This window comes from Xiphophorus maculatus, chromosome 17, assembly GCF_002775205.1.
Source record: "Xiphophorus maculatus strain JP 163 A chromosome 17, X_maculatus-5.0-male, whole genome shotgun sequence".
Taxonomy (NCBI): domain Eukaryota; kingdom Metazoa; phylum Chordata; class Actinopteri; order Cyprinodontiformes; family Poeciliidae; genus Xiphophorus; species Xiphophorus maculatus.
Genome location: NC_036459.1, coordinates 14,787,983 through 14,808,830, shown reverse-complemented (window position 1 = coordinate 14,808,830; position 20,848 = coordinate 14,787,983). Strand labels below are relative to the sequence as shown.

The window sequence follows — 20,848 nt, the reverse complement described above, 5'->3', positions numbered from 1 at the left end:
TTGTAAAAGCAGAAACCTCATTATCATTGTGTTTTGTAATAATAGTTAGCATGCTAACACATTGAAGTTTGTTTTTATTTTAACACTTAATAAATGCCTGGCCGCATTTTATTTGACACTAGCTAGTGATAGATACAAAACTCTTGATATTTAGTTTTTAAATTTAAATTTCATAGGCTCCTGAATGGGCTTTATTTTAGTCTCGTAATTGGGACAAACATTTTTTTGGTTTATCTCATGAAGTAGCTAAAAGAAAGCTAATGTTATGCACTGGCTTGAAATTGTTAGCATGCTAACACTTTAAACTTTTACCAACATGTTAGTAACAGGCTGAATTCATACAAAATCTGATCTTATATTGTATTCTGTTTTATTTGGGAGTTCAAACTTAGGAGTGACCTTCTACTGAAGCTAAATGTGTGGATAAATCAGGAGGATTTAGCAGAGCAGCTGGTAGATTATGTTTATGTAATAATACTACAATTTCCAAGTCATTTGATCAGGAATGATGGCACAGAAAAAAAAAATAGTTCACCACATTGTCGTTTGTAGTACTTTTCTTTATTTTGAAGTGCTAGCTCAAAGTTAACATAAATCATGCTTTCAGGAAATTTGTAGTATTTTATTTATGGCTTTAAGTTCTTTATGGTTTCTTGTACGGTTAAAATGTCTCTTCTCCTCTCTTTTTTTCTTTCTAGGATCCGTCCTCAGCTGGCTAAGGAGAAAATTGAGGGCTGCCACATCTGTACGTATGTGATGCCCGGAGAACCTCAAGTGGTCCTCGGTAAGGACAAAGCCTTCACCTTTGACCATGTGTTTGACATGGACACGCAACAGGGGAGCATCTACACCCACTGCACAGAGAAACTCATCGAGGGTTGCTTCGAGGGCTACAACGCCACCATCTTTGCGTACGGACAGGTTGGTCAGCTGACATCTCTCGGTCGGGCATGCCTGCGCGAGTTTCAGTGCAAATAACGCAGGGCGCGCGCGCTCATGCATCACCGTTTGAGGATTTCTCACGTTTGTATCGCTCAAGGTAATGGAGCTACTTCAAGAATCCACAGATATTTGGCAGTGCAGGGCATGAAGCTGATTTTATGCCTCACCACCTCAGCCGGAGCAGCTTGACATGTTTTAACCTGCCCTGAACACCACAGCTTCAAATTGGCTCACTTGCATTAGGCTGAGAGGGAGAGATGGAGGAAGGAGTCTATTACTCAATCAAAGCAAAGTGAGGACAATCTTATCTCATACTCGATAACAGAAGTAAGCTCCAAAGTAAAAACATATCCTGGAGACATTGAACGCTTGCTGCACTAACCTGTCTGTGGACAGCTCTGGGATTTCCCAGGAGGATCAATAACTCATGTCTGCAGCTACTGACGCTGCTGCAGCAGTGGCACAAGTTTTCATAGTTTACTGTATTTCCTTCAGTCAATGAATGAATCCCTATGGAAGCACTAGAGGAAGGAAGTTTCGGTGGTTTTTAAAAAAAAAGAAAATCTGTCTTTAATTTAAGCTGTCCGAGTAAACAGGACAATTTCTGTTGAGTGCCTTTTTTTGCCTTCTTGCCTGTAAACTGTGCCCAGTTATGCCTGCATACTTTCTCAGAGCTGTAGGACTATTGCAAAAAGAATAATTTATGAACCATCAATTACGTTTCTACATTTTTCTTATTTTATTTGATTCTAGTTCTCATTTTCAGAGGCATGGAGAATGTTTATATTTTAAGACCTGCTTCTTTGCTCCATTGTTTATTATAATAAACAGATGAACATCAGTTTTCCATGTAGAAAAGCTCTTTTATTAAAGATACACATCTCTCCATTAACGTATTTGTTACTCTATCTGTAAATCTTTCCGTCCATTTATCTACTAATTCCCTCGTCCGTCTATCCAACCATCAGTCTGTCTGTCCATTGATCAAGCATTCAGTAAGAAAACATTCTGCTGTGTCCTTTGAACTATTGGTTGATGAGTCTGTCCAATACAACATTCCATCCAAACATTGATTCATCTGTCTGTCCTTCATGACATTCGTCTCTCCAGCCATCAGTACTTCTATTGATTTATCCACTAATCCAACATTCCATTGTTGTCTTTAATCTATTCATTGATCCACCGATTGATCTGTTTCAACAACCCATTTGTCTATCAGTCCAACGGTTCCAACTTTTGATCTGTTTCAGTGTAACCACGAATCCTCGTCTCCCTTATCAGTCGATCCATCAGTTTTTCCATTCACCCCTTTCCTCTCTCCTTTCCACCCCCAAGAGTGAAGGAGGGTTGAATAACTGAAGCAACAAGATGAAGTTTTGACTTAATTTGACTAAATTAAAGAAAACAGACATTACGAAAGAAGTGAAATTAAAGTTCTGTCCTCCTGTACCCAGACAGGTTCAGGTAAGACGTACACCATGGGAACCGGCTTCGACATTAACATCGGAGACGACGAGCAGGGCATCATTCCGCGCGCCGTCCACCACCTGTTCAGGGGGATGGAGGAGCGCAGACAGGCGGCCACCGAGCAAGGCAGGCCCGTCCCCGAGTTCAAGATCAACGCGCAGTTCCTGGAGGTACGCCAACTCTCTTCCAGGTAGATCAAAGCGGACTCAAAGTGACGCATTCGAGCGCTGGCAAATTAAAGCAATTTTTCGGGGCATGGTCTGAGCTCTGAACTCGCCGAGCTGGAAGCATTTTGGCTCAATTAAGCAGATGCTGAAAGAACACACTGACAGCCAGAGGTCAAAGGTCTGCCGTGGGTTGTTAAAGCGCCCGGATGACCCCCAGCGTCATTAAACTGTCATTAGTTTGTCGCCGAGGTCGACCTCCGGCTTTATTTTTAACTGACACCAAGTGGCTGCTGACAGCTGCCGAGGAAGCAGCAAAGTGTTAGAAGATGACGAATCATTTTCTTGTGTTTTGCCTCTTTTTTTTTTTTTCTCCCTCCTGGACTCTAGCTGTACAACGAAGAGGTGCTGGATTTGTTCGACACGACCCGAGACCTGGAGGCCAGGAGGCAGAGATCCAACATCAAAATCCACGAGGACGCCAACGGGGGCATCTACACCGTGGGGGTCACCACCCGCACCGTGACCTCGGCTGCTGAGGTCGGCTTTAAGCAGCCAGAACGCTCCAGAAATCTGCTGCTCATTTTATTTTTGACATAGACTATCTACATTAAATCTTTATGTTCTTTTTCTATGATACAACCTTGAAAATCAACAGGAAGACTAATTAAGAATTAAAGGGCAAAAAAAAAGAGATGAATTACCTAAAAGTTAATATAGAACGAGTGCAAAGGAGAGAAAAGAGAGACAAAAACCCATGTGCATTTTCACATCATGCAGAACAAGCAGGGTGATAAGAAAGATAAAGAGTGAAGAGTTGCTTTTTAAGGTCACCATAGTGACAACCAGGCTTTCTACAATCAGTTATTGCAAGGCGTGGCAACGAGAATCACGAATGTAAACATGAGAAGCTTGCTAAGTTTTACCAGAAATATAACCTGGAATTGTGTTTTGTTTAAGTGAGACTAAGATTGTATTGTATGTGAGGGAAAGCCCCTAATAAATAAAGCCACTGAGGCCCAAAACAAATAGTGAGAGATCTGTCTGTATCAGCAGAATAATTAGTGCTGCCTTATTGTTTAAACAGGGTTTTATAATGTAGAAATGCCAAGAGTCCCCATAGCAGTGCACTGGTTCTTCTCTTCAAGAAACCCAATAATTTCTTAATATGATTTTTTTAGATACATTACAAAGTTTCAGTGTGAGATTCTGCTAGAGTTCTGAAAGAAGATCTTGTTTGAAGGCTTGTGTCAGGTTCACTAAGTGTGGAGCTTCCTGTATTTTCTTTATTCACCTTAGTGATTTCGGACTATTTACAGCTTATGTGAAGCGCTCCAAAAAGTTTTACTACTCAAACCTTATTGCAGCAAACAGCTGCTGTAGGCCTGTTGAAGCACATAAGAACTCTTAAAAATAATGTAACGTTTGCCTACGAAGCAAGTGGAAGGAGTTATGGGGGGAAATAAAGAAATCTTTCAAATCTGTTTATGTTGTCTAGAACAAATAGCAGCTGTGAATGGATGGTACATAAGTCATTCAACTTGTCAAAAGATTTTATTTTACGTTTTGTAAATTTTTAAATCTCATTATACGCCGATGACACCCTCCTAGTTTTTCCTGCGTGATTCCAATCTTTACTCAGAGTGTGCAAACACTCACATTGTTGTCACTTCGCCCTGTAACAGATGATGCAATGTCTGAAGCTGGGCGCCCTGTCTCGCACCACCGCCAGCACCCAGATGAACGTCCAGAGTTCGCGCTCCCATGCCATCTTCACCATCCACCTCTGCCAAGTCCGAGTCTGCTCTCCGGATAACAATGTAGGAAACACACAAGGTTAAAGAGTTGAAAACTGTCCCTACTGGTCATAACCGAGAGATATAATGTTTGAGTGTCGCACATGTCGCTCCTTTTCATCCAGGACAATGTCACTGACAACCGGCTGGCTAACGACTCCGAGATTGACGAATTTGAGACTCTGACCGCCAAGTTCCACTTCGTGGACCTGGCCGGTTCCGAGAGACTGAAGAGAACCGGAGCGACGGGCGACAGAGCGAAAGAGGGCATCTCCATCAACTGTGGACTGGTGAGGAGGCAGATCCTGATCTGTCAATGTGGAAACACTTCAGTGGCAGATCCCTTTGGGTAGCTGTCTTCAAAAGAGTTGGGGAATATTTCCGTGGAGCGGCAGAGACCCCTGGTGGTTAGAGGAGCAAACACTTTGTTTAATTTTTATTCTTGACTCACCTCAGCTTGCCTTGGGAAACGTCATCAGCGCTTTGGGAGACCGCAGTAAACGTTCGACCCACGTGCCTTACCGAGACTCCAAACTCACCCGGCTCTTACAGGACTCTCTGGGCGGCAACAGGTTTGTGCGTCCGATAACTACAGGACGACATTACAGGAAACATGTTTATTCATTCCTTTTTTTTTTGCGAATTTTCCAGCCAAACTGTGATGATCGCCTGCATCAGCCCGTCCGACCGAGACTTCATGGAGACTTTGAACACGCTGAAATACGCCAACAGGGCGCGAAACATCAAGAACAAGGTGATGGTGAACCAGGACAGAGCCAGCCAGCAGATCAGCGCTCTGAGGACAGAGATAGCCCGGCTGCAGATGGAACTGATGGAGTACAAGACGGTAGGACTGGGGTAGCGGGATTGGTCAGGTATACAGGAGGAGCTAAAGACGTGACTGACAATCCGTCTCGATGTTGCGCAGGGGAAACGCGTCCTGGGTGAAGACGGAATGGAGGGAATCAACGACCTGGTCCACGAGAACTCCATGTTGCAAACGGAGAACAACAACCTAAGAGTGAGAGTGAAGGCCATGCAGGAGACCATCGACGCCCAGAGGACCCGGCTGACACAGATCCTCAGCGACCAGGCCAGCCAGGTGTTGGCCAAAGCAGGTGGGCTCGTAGTTTCAGGCTGTATGCCACGAACCTTTTGGATGTGAAATATTAGCCGGTCATGCCGTTGAAGGAAGGTTTCTGGAAAGGTCACGTTTATCTTTGTGGACGTTTTCCTTAAAGGGAAACTCAGCGGTGTTTTTTCTGTTCACAGGCGAGGGCAATGAAGAAATCGGGAACATGATTCAGAACTACATCAAAGAAATCGAGGAACTAAGGCAAGCTTTGACAGTATTCATTTGCTTAGAGCATTTTGTCACATTAAAATAAAAAGTTTCAATGTGTTTCATTGAGATTTTATATGTCAGACAAAAACAAGGCAGTACGTAGTCGTGAGATGCAACTAACAGGGCTTGTTGTGAACCCTAAAACGAATAAAATTCACTGACGTTTGTGGATGTAATGTCACAAAATGTGGATACTTCTGCAGGGCAATGCAGACAACGTCTAAAGTATATAAAGAAGGGCTGAAAGTAATGATTATTTTAGTAACCGATTATTCAGACAATAAATCAGCTAATTAATATTGGCACCTTCTACACATTATTCATTAAATAACTTCACACACAATATTAGAATTACATTAAAATATGCAAATAATTCATTTCCTTTTATAGTTTAAGAAAAAATTACGTTTTAATACTGAAAATGCAATAAAAACATTCCTCGATTGAATTGTTTATTGTTTGTAGCAAAGGTGCTAAAAAAATGGTCAACTAATCTGTTTATGTTTTTTTTTTTTAATCAATAACTGGATAACAAAAGATGCAAAAAAAGGGAGATTTTATTTACAGAAAAAAACATGCTACTTGAGGAGTTCTGGGTAGAACATAATTACAGACAAAGTATTTTTTTGTCATCTTAATTGTAAAATATAAATATTCTTTATACTGTTTCAACTTAGTGTATTGTTCTTTCAGCAAACAGCTTTTTTCTTTAGTTTGTATACTCCAGTTAATCCATAGATAAAAACATTATTTGACAATTATTTCAATGATCAATTAATCGCAATTGATTCGATTAATCGCTTCAGCCCTAGCATACAGAACGCGATTTTTCAGACAACGTCTAAACCTCGACTTTGCGCGTCTCCCAGGGCGAAGCTTCTGGAGAGCGAGGCCGTGAACGAGGGCCTGAGGAAGAGCCTGTCCCGGGCGTCTGCCCGCTCCTCGCTCTACGCCGGCCCCGCCTCCTTCCCCGCCGCCCTCATTGCCCCGGAGAAGGAGGCCAGCGACGTCATCGAGATGGCCAAGAAGAACCTGGAGAAGCTCAAGAAGATGGAGAAGAAGAAGAAAAAAAGGTGCGGCGCCGTTTCTCTGAGAATGTTTTGAGACGGAGACTCCGTCTTCTGCTGCGTTTCTGTTGGGCTGCTCTGTCTCACTCTCTCTGTCCCTCTGCTGTCTTGTGAACTGCCCCTGTTCTCGCTCCCGTCTTCTCCACGTAAACCCCCCTCTCACCCCCACGCTCTCTTTAAAGGTTGAGGCGGTACGAGGAGAATCCGCACCACGAGGCTGAGCTTGACAGGTCTGCACAGAATCGCTCGCAAGATGGAACATCCAGACTAACGGACGCCATTTTGAATTAATCATTGACCCAAATCTTCTAACAGCTCCTTCAATCGACTAACCCTGAACCTTTTTCTGTCCCCGCAGGTGGTTTTTGCTCCCAAAAGAAGTTCCTAAAAGTTTTTTTTTCTTTCCTGCACTCTAAAAAATGTTCTGTTAAACTTAAAATTTGGGATTTAAGTCTATCATTCCAGAAAGTATTCTCATGCAGTGTGCCAGTCTTTCTCTTAATTTACATTTTGGTTCTGGATGAGTAACAGTCGGTCCTGATTTCCTGCCTGCCATGGTGTGATTCATGGTGCATTCACATTTCATAATCACCAGCGCCGATCTCACCTCTTCCTCCCTAATCTGACAAAATCTCTAACTGTTTATCCGTAGCTGCTGAATGAAGAGGTTTGAACTTTTTTTTTTTTCTTTTTTTTTTCCAGCGTCGTCAAGGAGGAGCTCCCCGACAACGACCAGGAGAGAAGCAACGAGGAGGCAGAGGGGGTAAGTGGAGTTCAGATAGGAGCTCTTATTTTGAGATGTTCTGTTTCTTGTTGTGAGAGATGAACTGCGGGATTTGCTAAGCGCGTTTTTAAATAAATTGTTGTGAGATTTTGATGGCTTTTTCACTTCATTTCTTCATTTCATATTCATTTTTCACACGCTCTGAGGTCGAGTATTGAACTCTCCCACCGACCCAATTTGAAGTGGAGGTTCATCTACAAGCAAAAGCATCAAAAATTCAATTCAAATATACCTTTTTCATCCCAAAATGTTGTCATTTTGAGACCGTTTTCAACTGATAATAAGAATAATAGAATATTAATTTCTAAAGAACATTTAACACTGGGACTGGAAATTTTTTTTTAATATATATAAAAAAAAATAAAACAACCAAAACAGCAATAATTAAAATGAATTATGAAATCTCTGCAGACCAAATTGTGAGTAAAGAAATATGAATCATTCTGCTACGACAGGGAAAACAGGTAAAAGGGAAGAGTACCACCAAAAATGACTCCAAACTCTGGATTTTTCAAGAAAAGTAAATAAATAAAAAGTGCAAACTAACTACTTCTAGAAGGTGTCAAATGTTTGCAGCATCTTTTAAAACTTCTGCCTTCTTTAATGATTGTTGTCCTAGTGGAAATCATTGATTTCATTTCAATATACTGTGCGATTTAATTGACTTGTTGCGTATTAGCGCGTTAGCGATTTTGTTTTTTTTCCCCATTTTGCAGGAGGCCAGCGGCCACGAGGACGGAGAAGACGCAGACGGAGAAGAGGAGGACTTCGATATGGAAGGAGAGGAGACGTCCGAAGGCTCCGACTCAGAGGAACTGGACGAGAAAGGTGAGATCATTTAGCGACAAACTCCCGCGCGACGGTTATGGAACTTTTTCCGACGGCCGCGTTTTTCCGCGCAGAGAACGTGCAGGCCGACCTGGCCAACATCACGTGCGAGATCGCCATCAAGCAGAAGCTGATCGACGAGCTGGAGAACAGCCAGCGGCGCCTCCACACCCTGAAGCAGCAGTACGAGCAGAAGCTGACGATGCTGCAGAACAAGATCCGAGACACGCAGCTGGAGCGGGACAAAGTCCTGCACAACATGGGTAACGCTGAGGCTGCAGCTTTACGTCCTGAAAACTGGGTCCAAAATATTTCTTTTTAGCTTCTTATTTCTTTCTGCTTTTCTCTTTTCAGGCTCGGTGGAGTCGGGCACAGAGGAGAAGGCCAAAAAAATCAAGGTGGAGTACGAGAGGAAGCTGAGCAGCATGAACAAGGAGCTGCAGAAGCTGCAGTCGGCCCAGAAGGAGCACGCCCGCCTGCTGAAGAACCAGTCGCAGTACGAGAAGCAGCTGAAGAAGCTGCAGCAGGACGTGACCGAGATGAAGAAGACCAAAGTAATGGTCTTCCCGCTTTTCATTCTGCCTTCCTTTTAATTTACGTCAAGGAAACGAGAAAATAAAACTGCCAGAATGAAGTCATGTTTTGATAATGAGGTCATATGAGAATAAAGTCGAAATAATACAAGAACAAAGTCATAATATTACAAAAATAAGGCAATATTACCAGAATGAAGTTGCAATAATATGAGAATAAAGTCATAACATTTCAAGAAAAGTCGTACATGAAAAAAATGTAAATGAGAATGAGGTAGTATTACAAGAATAGTCATATTATGATTTTATTCTCATATTATTATTACTCTATTCTCATATTATTACTTTATCCTCTTATTGTTTCAACTTTATTCTAGCATGACCTTATTCTAATGTTAATACAACTTTACTTTCATATTATTTTGACTTCATTTTCATTTCGACTTCATTTTCCTGATATCATGACTTCATTCTCAAATTTTTGCGACTTTATTCTTGTGATATTATGACTTTACTCTCTTAATACTACAAGTTTTTCTTGCATTATTTTGACTTCATACTCGTAAGATTTTATTCTCGAATCATTGCAATTTTATTCTGGTAATATTTGACTTGTATTACTGTGACTTTCTTCTCATAATTTTATTTGTTTTTCTTAGTATGGCCCTCATACTCTGTCAAACTAATTACATTTTTAAAATTGTTTGAATTTAGTCCTGACGTATCTGTCCACCAGGTGTCGCTGATGCGTCAGATGAAGGAGCAGCAGGAGAGGAGCAGAGCGGCAGAGTGCCGGAGGAACAGAGAGATCGCCTCTCTGAAGAAGGACCAGCGCAGAGCGGAGGCAAGAAACACTGAAACCCTCAGAAATGAAGACTGGTTTAATGGGAAATCATAAAAATATTCGAAACCTAAACTTAACTCCTGTTTCAGCTCCAAGTGAGGCAGCTGGAGGCCCAGAAACGACAACAGGAACTCATCCTTCGCAGGAAGAACGAAGAGGTTAACCAGGCCGTCATTAAGAAAGCCAATTTAAAAACACGACCAGGTTTGAATATTTCCTCTTTTTTTCCCCCCCTCCTTCCTGTTTGCAGGTGACGGCTCTGAGGCGACAGGTGAGGCCCGTGTCGGGGAAGGCGAACAGGAAGCTGAGCTCGCCCGAGTTCGCTCAGGAAGCCTCGCCCCGGGTAACACCGGGACGGCCGCAGACGTCCGGAGCGAGCCCTTTGAACGGAGCGAGGTGCGCCCACCTGAGCCACTCCACCAATCAGAATTCAGGGGATCTGACTTGGTCGCCTCTTCTTTCAGGAGCTCCCCAGTACGGAGGGGAGGCGTTCACCTGAACCGCACGGCCAGGACCAAATGGCAGTCTCTGGAGAGACGCGTCAGTGACATCATCATGCAGAGGATGACCATCTCCAACATGGAGATGGACATGAACCGCCTTCTCAAGGTAACGGTGGAGAAATGAGTCCAAGGAAGTAGAAGAAGGGGAAATACGACTATGAAATTACAGTGAACTTGTTAAAATAACTTGTGTTTATGTGTTTCATTGGGATTCTATGTTACTCACCAACAAAGTGGCATGTAGTCAGTTTAGGTTTATGTAGGGAGATCTATGGAAGCCCATTTCTGCCACAAAATAAAATATAAAAGCCCAACAAAGTCCTAATTTTGAGTTTTGAAATCATAAAATACGAGAATAAAAGATTATGATTTTTTAAAAGTCAGAATTATGACATAGAAAGTCTGTTTCTCTTAGGAATCTTGCTTCATTTTCATATAATTGTGACTTAGAAAGTCAAAATTGTGACATTGAATCTCATAACCATGACCTAGAAATTATAGCTTTGAAAGTTGAAATTCAGACATATAATTGTGACTAAAAGTTGAAATTAAGTTATGACAGGTCAAAATTATAAATGAAAGTTGATATTACGACTTTGAATGAATCTCATAATTATGATTTTAACTGTCAAAATTATGACTCTGAATTAACTGAAAGTTGAAATTATGATTGAATAATGACTTATAAAGTCAAAGTTATAACTTTGAATCTTATAACTATGACTTTGAACTTGAAATTATGACTTCCTGTTTGGCTTTTTTTTTTTTTCTTTAATGGCAGGAAAGAGCTTCCTTAGATGTCAGAGTAAAGTGGGCAAGAAAAAAGCATCCCACACTTTTCAAACTTGTATATATATATTGAGAGGCATTCACTGTTTTCCTTCTACTTCACAATAACTTATTATAAAATAAAAACCCAGGGCGCGTTGTCTTAACCTGTCTTCTCACTGCTTCTCCAGCAACGAGAGGAGCTGACCAGGCGGCGGGAGCGTGTGTCCAGGAAGAGAGAGAAGCTGGCGGCGGACGGCGCCGACGCCGACCGCTCCCTGGCTTCCCTGAACGAGGAGCTGGAGTCTCTGGCCGCCAACATCGACTACATCAACGACAGCATCGCCGACTGCCAGGCCAACATCATGCAGATGGAGGAGGCCAAGGTGAGGGGACTTATGCTAGCAAACTATTAGCTTAACAGTTGAATATTGAGGGTCCATTGTTGAGCTTCCACCAAAGCCACTTCTTGAATGTGTTTTTATTGCGGGTTTCAGGAGGAAGGAGACACTGTGGATGTGACCGCCGTCATCAGTTCCTGCAGCTTATCGGAAGCCCGCTTCCTTCTGGACAACTTTGTGTCCATGGCCATAAGCAAGGTGCCTGCTTATCCTCCTGTCACTGTTTGTTTCCACCGGCTGTCAAAAAAAGTTTGGCTAGCTTTCTGAATTATTCAATAGATGCAGGGATTCTTTCCATATTTTTTTTGTGTGTGGACGAAAACTGGCTCAAAATGGAAATTTCCCTACTATACTCATGAGAATGGAGGCAGACCTGTTCCAATTTACCAAACAGCCAGTGGCGTCCCCAGAAAATTTCTGTAGTGGTGGCCAGACCGTGCCAGTAAAAAATCTGGGTTGTCACAGGTTAAAGAAATAAATAGTAAAAGAGATCATGTGTATTATCTATTTATTGGGTTTTACGTTTTATTTCTTGATTGAATAAGACTCTGTATGCCTTTGTGTGAATTTACCAGTATTTTTTAGCGCCGGGGCCATGGCCCCCCTGGTTAACCTCTTGGGGGCAGCCCAGGGCTGCAATTTTTGGTGCGCCCCAATTTTTTATTATTTTTTGGATAATATATTATATTTTATATTAAATAGCACCATATCAGATGAATTGTAATAATTTGTTGGGACTTTTAAGACTATAAGCCATGATCACGTAATTGAAAATTCTGAAGTTATAGTAACTATTTTCAGGGCTCAACCTGGAGTTGCTGCTCAGGGGACGTATTAAACTTACAGTTCATCAATTTATGTATAGGACGACATATTAATGTATTATAATTTACATTAATGGAAGGATGGGGCACCAAAACAGATTCCAGCCCAGGGGCCTGCATCCTTATAAATCCGGCCCTGGTAGAGAGAACCTGAACTAGGACAGCCACGTCAATATGAGCCCTCATATATATGTATATATAATTTTATATTTGCTGTTTTTCATTTAATTCTGACCTCTATTGAGAATATTCACTGTTTGGATTTTGTTTCCTCGTCGCCATGGTTCCCGATTAGATAAAATGCCGAGCGAGTCTAATTGGATCAATTTGTTTGAATGAAGTCCATCAGATTAGATTTGATAAAAATCGAATTGGTCTGATGAGAGAACGCCTCAGCTCCAGGAACCAGAAACGCTCAAAAACGCTCTCTATGTCATGTGGGGGGTTTTCTTTCAGGGCCTGCAGGCGGCTCAGAAGGATTCCCAGCTGAAGGTGATGGAGGGGCGGCTGAAGCAGACGGAGGTCAACAGCGCCACCCAGAACCAGCTGCTCTTCCACATGCTGAAGGAGAAGGCTGAGATCAACCCAGAGCTGGACGCCCTGCTGGGCAGCGCCCTGCAAGGTTGGAAACGCCAGCGCGCGCCCAGTCGCCGACCCGGCAGCACGTTGACGCACAATCAGCCTCTCCACAATCATCTTTTGATTTTAACCGAGCGCCTGCGCTTTACTTTGCACGCTCCCAATTCAAAAAGTAGAGAAAAACAAACAAATGAAATAAAACATTAGGAGTACAAATTAAAGCGCAGCCGATTTGTCCGCTTCAGATTCGATTTAATTTCTGTTTGTTTTTGTTTTGTTTTTTCTGTTGTGTTGGTGTGATCTCAGAGTTAGGGTTCCTGCTGCCAGGTGAGTGAGAGATGCGAATAGAAATGTGACTGTGTTTGAGAGAGCGAGGTGCTGAACGTGCACACTGCATGATTTCCATCAAAGCAAAAAAATAATAATGAGTAAAAATAAGGAAGAAGCCTTGTAATGAACTTGTCTTGTAGTGGAGAAGAATAAATTGAGTCAATATTTCATAAATCAAACCTGCATTTTGACTATATTCACTCAGTTTGAACAAAATTCTCCATTTCGTCTATTTATTTATTTTTTTAATATATATAAACATTTTTTAAGCCGCATTTGTCACAAAATGTTTACATTTATTTGAAAAGGACCTCTCTGGAGCGCTACAGTTAAAAAATTATCCTTTAACTTTAGATATTTCATTCTATTTCTGTGATTTCTGACCGAAGTTTAAGTCAATACTGAACTTATTTAAAAGTTTCCTTTTCCTATTTTTCGTTACAGTATATAGATGAAAAATTGGAAGAAATCTTGAAGTGTGCATCTGTATTAGACTAACCCGCGTCGTGTAACTCCGCTGTAACGTGCATGGTTCGCCAGCCACTTCCTGGTCCAGTCCCATCCCAGGACTAAAACTTAACTGCAGTAAAAATCTAAACCGACTGCACTTCCTGTGTCCACAACTGTGTGTGTGTGTTGTTGTTTTTTTTTGCTTTTCTGTGTTTGAATATTTTGTCACTTACGCTTTTTCCCTTCATCCTACACCCAATGACCTCTTTTCACCTTTGTGACTTTGTCCCGAGCTGCTGAAGATGGCGTCACTGTTGAGCTGCAGTGTTTTTACATAGGTGTTGCCTTTGGATGAAATAAAAACACACACACACGTTAATGCTTTACGTGTGTGTGTGTTTTGTGCCTCCAGCTGCAGAAAACGGGGATTGCAGCAGTAGCGACGAGTCCACTCCAAGTCCAGCTGCAGATGGCAGGTAAATAAAACAAAAAAAACAAACTCCCTGAGGTTTGCAAAAAAACATACCTAAAAATAGTTAAAAATTGTGTACTTCTTTTTATTCTATAAACTTCATCTTGCATTTCCTTTTTGTTTTCCCTCTTCATTTATGAATTTGCAGCTTGACATCAGACTCAACGGATACAAGTCGTATAAAAAATCAGTTTGAAACAACAGATTATACCCGTCTTCCATTTTCTAAATGACAAAAGTCCATTGATTCATAATAAAGTACAGCGGTTTTCACTTTGACATCTGTTCAGTTGACAGTGTTTTTCTTGGATTGGCCACATAGCAGCTATGATTTTTTCGTGTATTTTGGTTTTGGGCTCAATAAGTGCACATTAAAATCACAAATAGGCCGTTTCACTACCTGTCTGGTCTCTAGACAACTTTAAATTCAGATCTAACTGATTCACAGGTTTTTAAGCTGGGCCTGAAGTGTGACACAAAGCACTACTATGACAAGTCTGTGGAAATCTGGAAAGGAATTCAACACAAAGTTATCAAAATTACAGAACAAAAGTCCAGAACTTCTGTTTTTTATAGGATCTTGTACTTAAGTGTTTACAGTAAACAGGCTACTTTGTGTTGGTCAGTGAAATAAAATCCCAATAAAATATGTACGCAGCTTCAGGTTTTAAAATTGCACTTTTTTTTTTATTATTTAAGAAACAGGATTTGAATGTTCGGCAAAGGTTTGGCAAGATACGGAAAAGTGAAAACCGGAATATTTGAGTCAATATAATCCTAAATTTTAGATTTTAATACTGAATTAAAGTGGGGGGAAAAAAACTGCCTTGCATCATTTCTTTATATGTCAACTTCTCTAACTTGCTCCACGTCTTACGTTTCAGCACGCTGTCATCAGATTTAATGAAGCTATGTGGCGAATCAAAGCCGAGAAGCAAGGTAGGCGACCATGCACGTGTTTAAAGCCGCCATTTCGCAGCATTGGCCAGCAGCTCTTGGTGAATTGGATTATTTATATTTCAACCCATCCTGGCTCCTCAGGCTCGACGGCGGACCACCACCCAGATGGAGCTGCTGTATGCTAGCAGTGGGGATTTGTCCTGCGAGTCCCCCACCGGAGACTTCCCGGCCCCTCTGCTGCCCCTCGCCGAGGGCCTGGAAGGGCCGGCGGACATGTGGGGTCAGGCAGCTGGTCATGCCCCGGACCGCGAGCGAGCCGTTTCTCCGTCTGCGCTGTCTGCCAGGCCAGCTGGCATGTAAGTTCAGAGGCAACATTTTTCAGAGGAGGGCAGGAATCTCAAAGAGAAACAGAGAGAGTTCCTTGTACGGAGTCTGGGAACGCAGGACGTTTAGGAAAAGAAAATAAGAGCATCAAAAAGTTGTTGTTTTTTTACGCTCTTAGACAAGCTGTCTTGTCTTTAGTTCTGGATCTAGATCACCTACGGGGGTGGAGAGGAGGCAGCTGGAGCGTTCGCCTCTGAACCGAAGGAAGGTGCAAGAAAAGGGCCCCATCGTGTCTCCCATGGCAACCCCCACACAGATACCATCAGTGGGCGCCACGGAAACTAAAACTAAAGGCAGCGAATACAAATCAATGTAAAAACCTATATTACTCAAACTAACTAATGTTTTTTTTTTGTTTGGTTTTTTTTTAGCCGTGCTCCACGTTTATGCAGCCTGCTTCTTGTCAATATAGATACAAACAATTTTCAGTACTAAAAGATGCTCACATTTTATCTATGTTTAATTGAACACACGTAGAATATGAAGCTACCGAAGCTTTTGCGTAAATTAGCATGCTAGCACTCAAAAGTTTTAAGTTCCAATTATTCTTTTAAATGTTAGAATCGTTTACATAATATAAAATACAACCTTCTTTACACACAAATGATAGGAAATGTTTTACATCACATTACAGCTCTGTTCCTTTTTATGTTATTAAGCTAGAAAATACAGCTTGCAAGAATGCTAGGTTAGCTAAACCATGATGTAACTACATTTGACATTGTCCTGTTTTCTCAGGCAGGATGAATCCCCTGTATTTGAAGGACACAGGTAATGTACTATAAACGGTTTTAATCAAATGTTTGATTCTCTGTTTGGTCCTTTTGTTTACAATGAAGTGGAAAGTAAAGACTTTAGTGTGACAGCAAAAGAATTACATCAATATTTGTCATAGATGCCACACGATTAAAGAATGCATAAAAGAAAATTGGTTCTAAAGTTGTTTTTGTTGCTGATTTGATCAGATTTTATTTTTAGTTATTTTCTAATAAAATTTCAAATAAGTCAGGAGAAGATAGGCTGGGAATATTTCTCTGAATTATATATATTTTTTAAACAACAAAAGATTATTTAAAAAATGTAATCAATTGGCAGGATTAAATAAAGCTGATCACTGAAGCCACACATGTAATTCAACCATATTCACTTCTGAACAACCAATCAAAAGAAACAAACGTTGTATTAATTTAATTATTAAAGAGGGACCTTTATGACTATCTCTGCATAGCTTGGCATCTTCAGGCAATTAGTTAGTAAAATGTCAGTCAAAATGACAAACGGCTGTATTTCGTTATTCTGCATTGCTTGTCTTCAGAGGTGTGATCAATCCGGTGGTGGCTCCTAAGAACAGCCGCGGCGCCAGGATTCAGTGCATCCACGTAGCTGAAGGCCACACCAAGCCTGTTCTCTGCGTGGACGCAACGGATGACCTACTTTTTACTGGCTCTAAAGGTAAAGACTGAAAAACGCGACAGCAGAGTCAGTCGACGTGTTTCTCCTAAAATTGCACGACAACCTTTGTCTCAGATCGGACTTGCAAGGTCTGGAACCTGGTGACGGGCCAGGAGATTATGTCCCTCGCAGATCACCCCAGTAGCGTCGTCTCAGTCAGGTATTGTGATTTTTGTGTAGAAATGACCTATTTTGATGATAATCGTTGGAAAAATTGCATTCTCTCCTGAATAATTATTTGTTTTCATCACAGGTACACCTCCAGTCTCGTCTTCACCGTTTCCACCGCTTACATCAAGGTCTGGGATATTCGAGACTCCGCCAAGTGTATCCGTACGCTCACGTGAGTTCACAAGCTCATGCAAGAGAAAAATAATAAGTGATCTAGTTATTAGAGGCGTTTTTTTTGTGTGTTTTTTTTTAATATCAGATCATCAGGCCAGGTGGGGTCGGGGGACACGTGTTCGTCTGCTAGGAGTTTATCCATCCCACCCGGAGAGAGTCAGATAAACCAGATCGCCCTCAACAATTCTGGCTCGTTCCTGTACGCTGCCGCTGGCAACGCCGTCCGCATGTGGGACCTTCGCAAGTACGCTGCCGAACGTCGCGCTTTAAGAGTTTCAGTCATGCAAACTATTTGCAGCAGCTCAAATTCATTATGTTGCCATCAAAAGGTTTGTTCAAAGCACTAATTAAACTGCGCTCTCATAAGGTTTGTGTCTACTGGAAAGTTGACGGGCCATTTGGGACCCGTTATGTGTCTAAGCGTTGAAAAGTTGGGCCATGGACAGGACGTCGTTCTCACCGGCTCCAAAGACCATCATATCAAAGTAATTATTATTGTTAATATTAGAGTAGAATATCTCCTGTATTTACATTTTAGTTGTTTGTTTTTTTTAACGTTTAAAGCTTCTTGCTTCCCAGTGAGACTAACTAAAAACAGCAAAAGTCTGACTAAGATTGACAAAGCCAGTACTTTCTTAAAACATTGGTGCTAACCTCGGGAAGATACGGGTCAAGTTTTATTGAAGTGACGCAAAATAGAAAGGAAAAATGAATTCCCTACCCTTTTTTTTATTTTGTCAAAAAGAGATCTAGTTTTTTGAGAGAAAACAGTTTATCTTTTAAGAAGCGTGAAGTCCATTTTGTACATAGAACTTAATAATTAAAACTAGATATCATGCTTGTAAGACAAATTAATTGGTTAACTTATATTTATTTTTGACTCAAACAAACTTTACTGTATGTAAAAACAAACAAACAAAAACAATACTTTCAAAGGGAAAACATTTTCCCTTTCACACCACAGCATCATGGTACCGAGTGCCCCTCCAGGGGGTGCACCCACATTTTCTGAATCTCTCCGTTACACCCCTCGTTATCAGATCGGTCTTCACTAAGCCTCTCTGCTCTTCCAGATGTTCGAGGTGACCGAAGGTGCTCAGGGCAGCGTCGGCTCCAGCTATACTTTTGACCCCGCCCACCAGGACGGCGTGGAGTCTCTGGCCGTTCACAGAGACGCCTTATATAGCAGCGCCAGAGATTATTACATAAAGAAGTGGGACATGGCCAGCAAATCGCTTGTCCAGGTGAGACGATGTCGCGGTTTGGATATCCGTGGAGTCGATATAATCTGGGTTTAACAGCTGGTTGTGTCGTCACCCAACAGTCGGTCAGCGCCCAGACAGACTGGGTTAGCGCTCTGGGCGTCGTACCAGGCTCCCCGGTGCTCCTCAGCGGGTGCAGAGGTGGGCTGCTTCGCCTTTGGCACGCCGACTCACTGGCACCTATCGGTGAAGTCCAGGGACACGACAGTCCCATCAACGGCTTGGCAACCAACAGCACCCAATTGTTCACAGCTTCAGAGTAAATCACTCGATCAAATCCTCATACAAGTGCTATGTGTTTTCACCGTTTCCTATTGTTTTACTATTTTATTTTGTTTTTGGTTTATAGTGACCGCACCGTGAAAATCTGGGAAGCAAAGAACTCCGTGGAGGATGGGATTCACTGACACCCAGCCTCTTACCACATACATTGGACTGTCTACTTGTCAACATTAGCTTTATTCTTTGAGTTTGAGGTGTTGAGCCATGGCTGGTGTCCCACAGGGGTCTGTGTCAGGAATACCAACTTAGATGAAGTAAGTTGGTAGGTGAAAACGGTAGCTAATATTTTAGGTCAGAACAACTCACCATGAACTTAAGGAAGCCTTGGGAGTCTATGCTAAAGTTCCAGTGGCCACAAAACGGTTTGTTTTGTTGATCAGGGAGTCTTTTTAAAGCTGCTGAGAGAAAAGAAGCTGCATTAAGGAAATGGTTTGCTGTGATCGCATTCTGTGTGTTGTCTTGATGATGTGTGACATGTCTTCCTGACAATGCTGAACAGGTCATTTTGTGTGTGTGTGTGTGATGTTTTTGTTCCCAGTTAAAGGACCAAACTACTGAAGATTTGCTACGAAGCTGTAACTGCCAAATGCGCCGGAGTTAAACGCTGAAAATCTCAACAAAAAAAAACAAAAACATGCTTTAAGGACTATCAATATGCATGTTTTTCCAATTTCTTTTTCTTCTTTTCTGTTGTTTATTGGAGGGTGAAAGAATAGCACTACTTCAAGACATATTTACAGTTCAGGCTTTCAGGAAAGCATGAAAGGCTCAAATTAAAGCGCGTCCCTCTGGGATAATTAGCTTAATTTGAAATGGTAATTAGCCTTACAGCCTAAGAGTTTTAACACCTTTTTGAATTAGTTTTGCAAACAATATTGACTTGTTAACTTTGGCTTTGTTGTTCTCATTAAGGCTGCAGAGTCTTTTTTTCAATCTTGAGAAATCTATCAACTAGGAATCATGTTCTTTCACGTTATTTAACATCTGAACTTCAATGACAGGCCGTTTGTGATCTGAGGCAAGTCTGAACTCGTTTCCTCATGGTACGGTTTGGCTTTTGTCGGCTGAAAATGCCACCTGCTCAAAAACCGAAATCAGTTACCGCAAACGGAATCAGATGTTTGGAAGATCTCTGAAAGGCCACTATTTATTTATTTTTTTCCCCCTTAAATCCGAGATTACTATCCATTATGTCTGCATCACTAGTGACTGTACATTTGTCCAATCTATATCGTCCTACGTGTCATAGACGACGATTTGCACAGAATCGATGGGATGGATTTCTCTTTGATCAGTTGTTTATTCAGTGCCTGTCACAAATCCTGAACTGTACGTTGATTTATTTATTTTTGTGATGTGAATTTTTGAGGACTTTCCTTCGTTGGAAAAAGATCGAGTAAACATTTCTTAATAACGTAGCGTCGAAATTTGATGCATCGCTAACGTTGCACTCTTCTTTAGGGGCAGCGCTGTCTGGCACAGATTTTATTGAGGATCATGGTTTTCTGTACCAATGACTGAGTAATTTGCTTTAGATGAACTTAAATACTAACTAATCAATGAGGCAACTCGAGATGTGAAGACTCCCTCTAATTTTCTAAGTTGAGCTGAAAGTTAAGCTTATTGTGTAAATATATTTGTTGTTTCGTCCGCTGATTCTCCTGTAATGGCCATATCAGATACAGTGTGTAAATAAATTGTGATAAAAAAAAAAAAAGGTGCTTTGTAACCGTGTAGCAGTGTGTGAGATGACCACACGGTGGCAGTGTTGTTCCTTTAATAACAGACTGAGGAAGAAGGCAGACTTTCGCTTCACTTACTGTCTTTCTACAAAGAAATACTTGAATTTGTAAGACTTACAAGGAAAATGAGCGTTTATTCAATTCCTCTTAAAGTTAGAACTGAAGTAGAAATATTACAACGGGAGGGGAAAAAACAGAGACAGGTCAAAAGGGGTCAGAAACTCCACCTGAAGGCGAAAGCTAATGTGATGAGTGATGGAAGGATCAATATTTAATGTTCAGCTGCTTGGAAGAATCGCATTGACCCAGAGCTACTCAGACTGTTCTGCTTTACAGCATTACTCCTAATAAGTGCTTTCAGGTAAAATAATAATAATAATGCCG

At 41.5% G+C, this 20,848-nt stretch overlaps 1 protein-coding gene across 4 annotated transcripts in view; it reads left to right on the top strand.

Moving 5' to 3' along the window:
• The window catches only part of LOC102234227 (kinesin-like protein KIF21A), a 31,728-nt gene extending 11,289 nt beyond the window's left edge, over window positions 1-20,439 (top strand). Inside the window, exons 2-38 of one of the 4 annotated variants that reach the window (XR_002754263.1) lie at window positions 699-921; window positions 2,397-2,579; window positions 2,964-3,113; window positions 4,259-4,393; window positions 4,495-4,659; window positions 4,826-4,941; window positions 5,021-5,216; window positions 5,298-5,487; window positions 5,642-5,705; window positions 6,584-6,787; window positions 6,964-7,011; window positions 7,484-7,544; window positions 8,282-8,393; window positions 8,468-8,656; window positions 8,748-8,947; window positions 9,663-9,770; window positions 9,860-9,928; window positions 10,021-10,166; window positions 10,235-10,379; window positions 11,233-11,427; window positions 11,539-11,640; window positions 12,723-12,888; window positions 13,152-13,172; window positions 14,038-14,101; window positions 14,982-15,036; window positions 15,139-15,353; window positions 15,520-15,693; window positions 16,120-16,152; window positions 16,697-16,833; window positions 16,909-16,993; window positions 17,087-17,176; window positions 17,264-17,422; window positions 17,546-17,663; window positions 18,252-18,422; window positions 18,503-18,699; window positions 18,790-18,976; window positions 19,261-20,439. Coding sequence is in view for 3 of the 4 variants with exons in the window: in XM_014474746.2 (XP_014330232.1) it covers window positions 699-921; window positions 2,397-2,579; window positions 2,964-3,113; window positions 4,259-4,393; window positions 4,495-4,659; window positions 4,826-4,941; window positions 5,021-5,216; window positions 5,298-5,487; window positions 5,642-5,705; window positions 6,584-6,787; window positions 6,964-7,011; window positions 7,484-7,544; window positions 8,282-8,393; window positions 8,468-8,656; window positions 8,748-8,947; window positions 9,663-9,770; window positions 9,860-9,928; window positions 10,021-10,166; window positions 10,235-10,379; window positions 11,233-11,427; window positions 11,539-11,640; window positions 12,723-12,888; window positions 13,152-13,172; window positions 14,038-14,101; window positions 14,982-15,036; window positions 15,139-15,353; window positions 15,520-15,693; window positions 16,120-16,152; window positions 16,697-16,833; window positions 16,909-16,993; window positions 17,087-17,176; window positions 17,264-17,422; window positions 17,546-17,663; window positions 18,252-18,422; window positions 18,503-18,699; window positions 18,790-18,847 (4,744 nt within the window). In the remaining variant the exon portion in view is untranslated. Of the gene's footprint in view, window positions 1-698; window positions 922-2,396; window positions 2,580-2,963; window positions 3,114-4,258; window positions 4,394-4,494; window positions 4,660-4,825; window positions 4,942-5,020; window positions 5,217-5,297; window positions 5,488-5,641; window positions 5,706-6,583; window positions 6,788-6,963; window positions 7,012-7,483; window positions 7,545-8,281; window positions 8,394-8,467; window positions 8,657-8,747; window positions 8,948-9,662; window positions 9,771-9,859; window positions 9,929-10,020; window positions 10,167-10,234; window positions 10,380-11,232; window positions 11,428-11,538; window positions 11,641-12,722; window positions 12,889-13,151; window positions 13,173-14,037; window positions 14,102-14,981; window positions 15,037-15,138; window positions 15,354-15,519; window positions 15,694-16,119; window positions 16,153-16,696; window positions 16,834-16,908; window positions 16,994-17,086; window positions 17,177-17,263; window positions 17,423-17,545; window positions 17,664-18,251; window positions 18,423-18,502; window positions 18,700-18,789 lie in introns of all 4 variants that reach the window. The other 3 variants (XM_014474746.2, XM_023350147.1, XM_023350145.1) reach the window with 3 other exon arrangements.
• The last annotated feature ends 409 nt before the right edge of the window (window positions 20,440-20,848 follow it).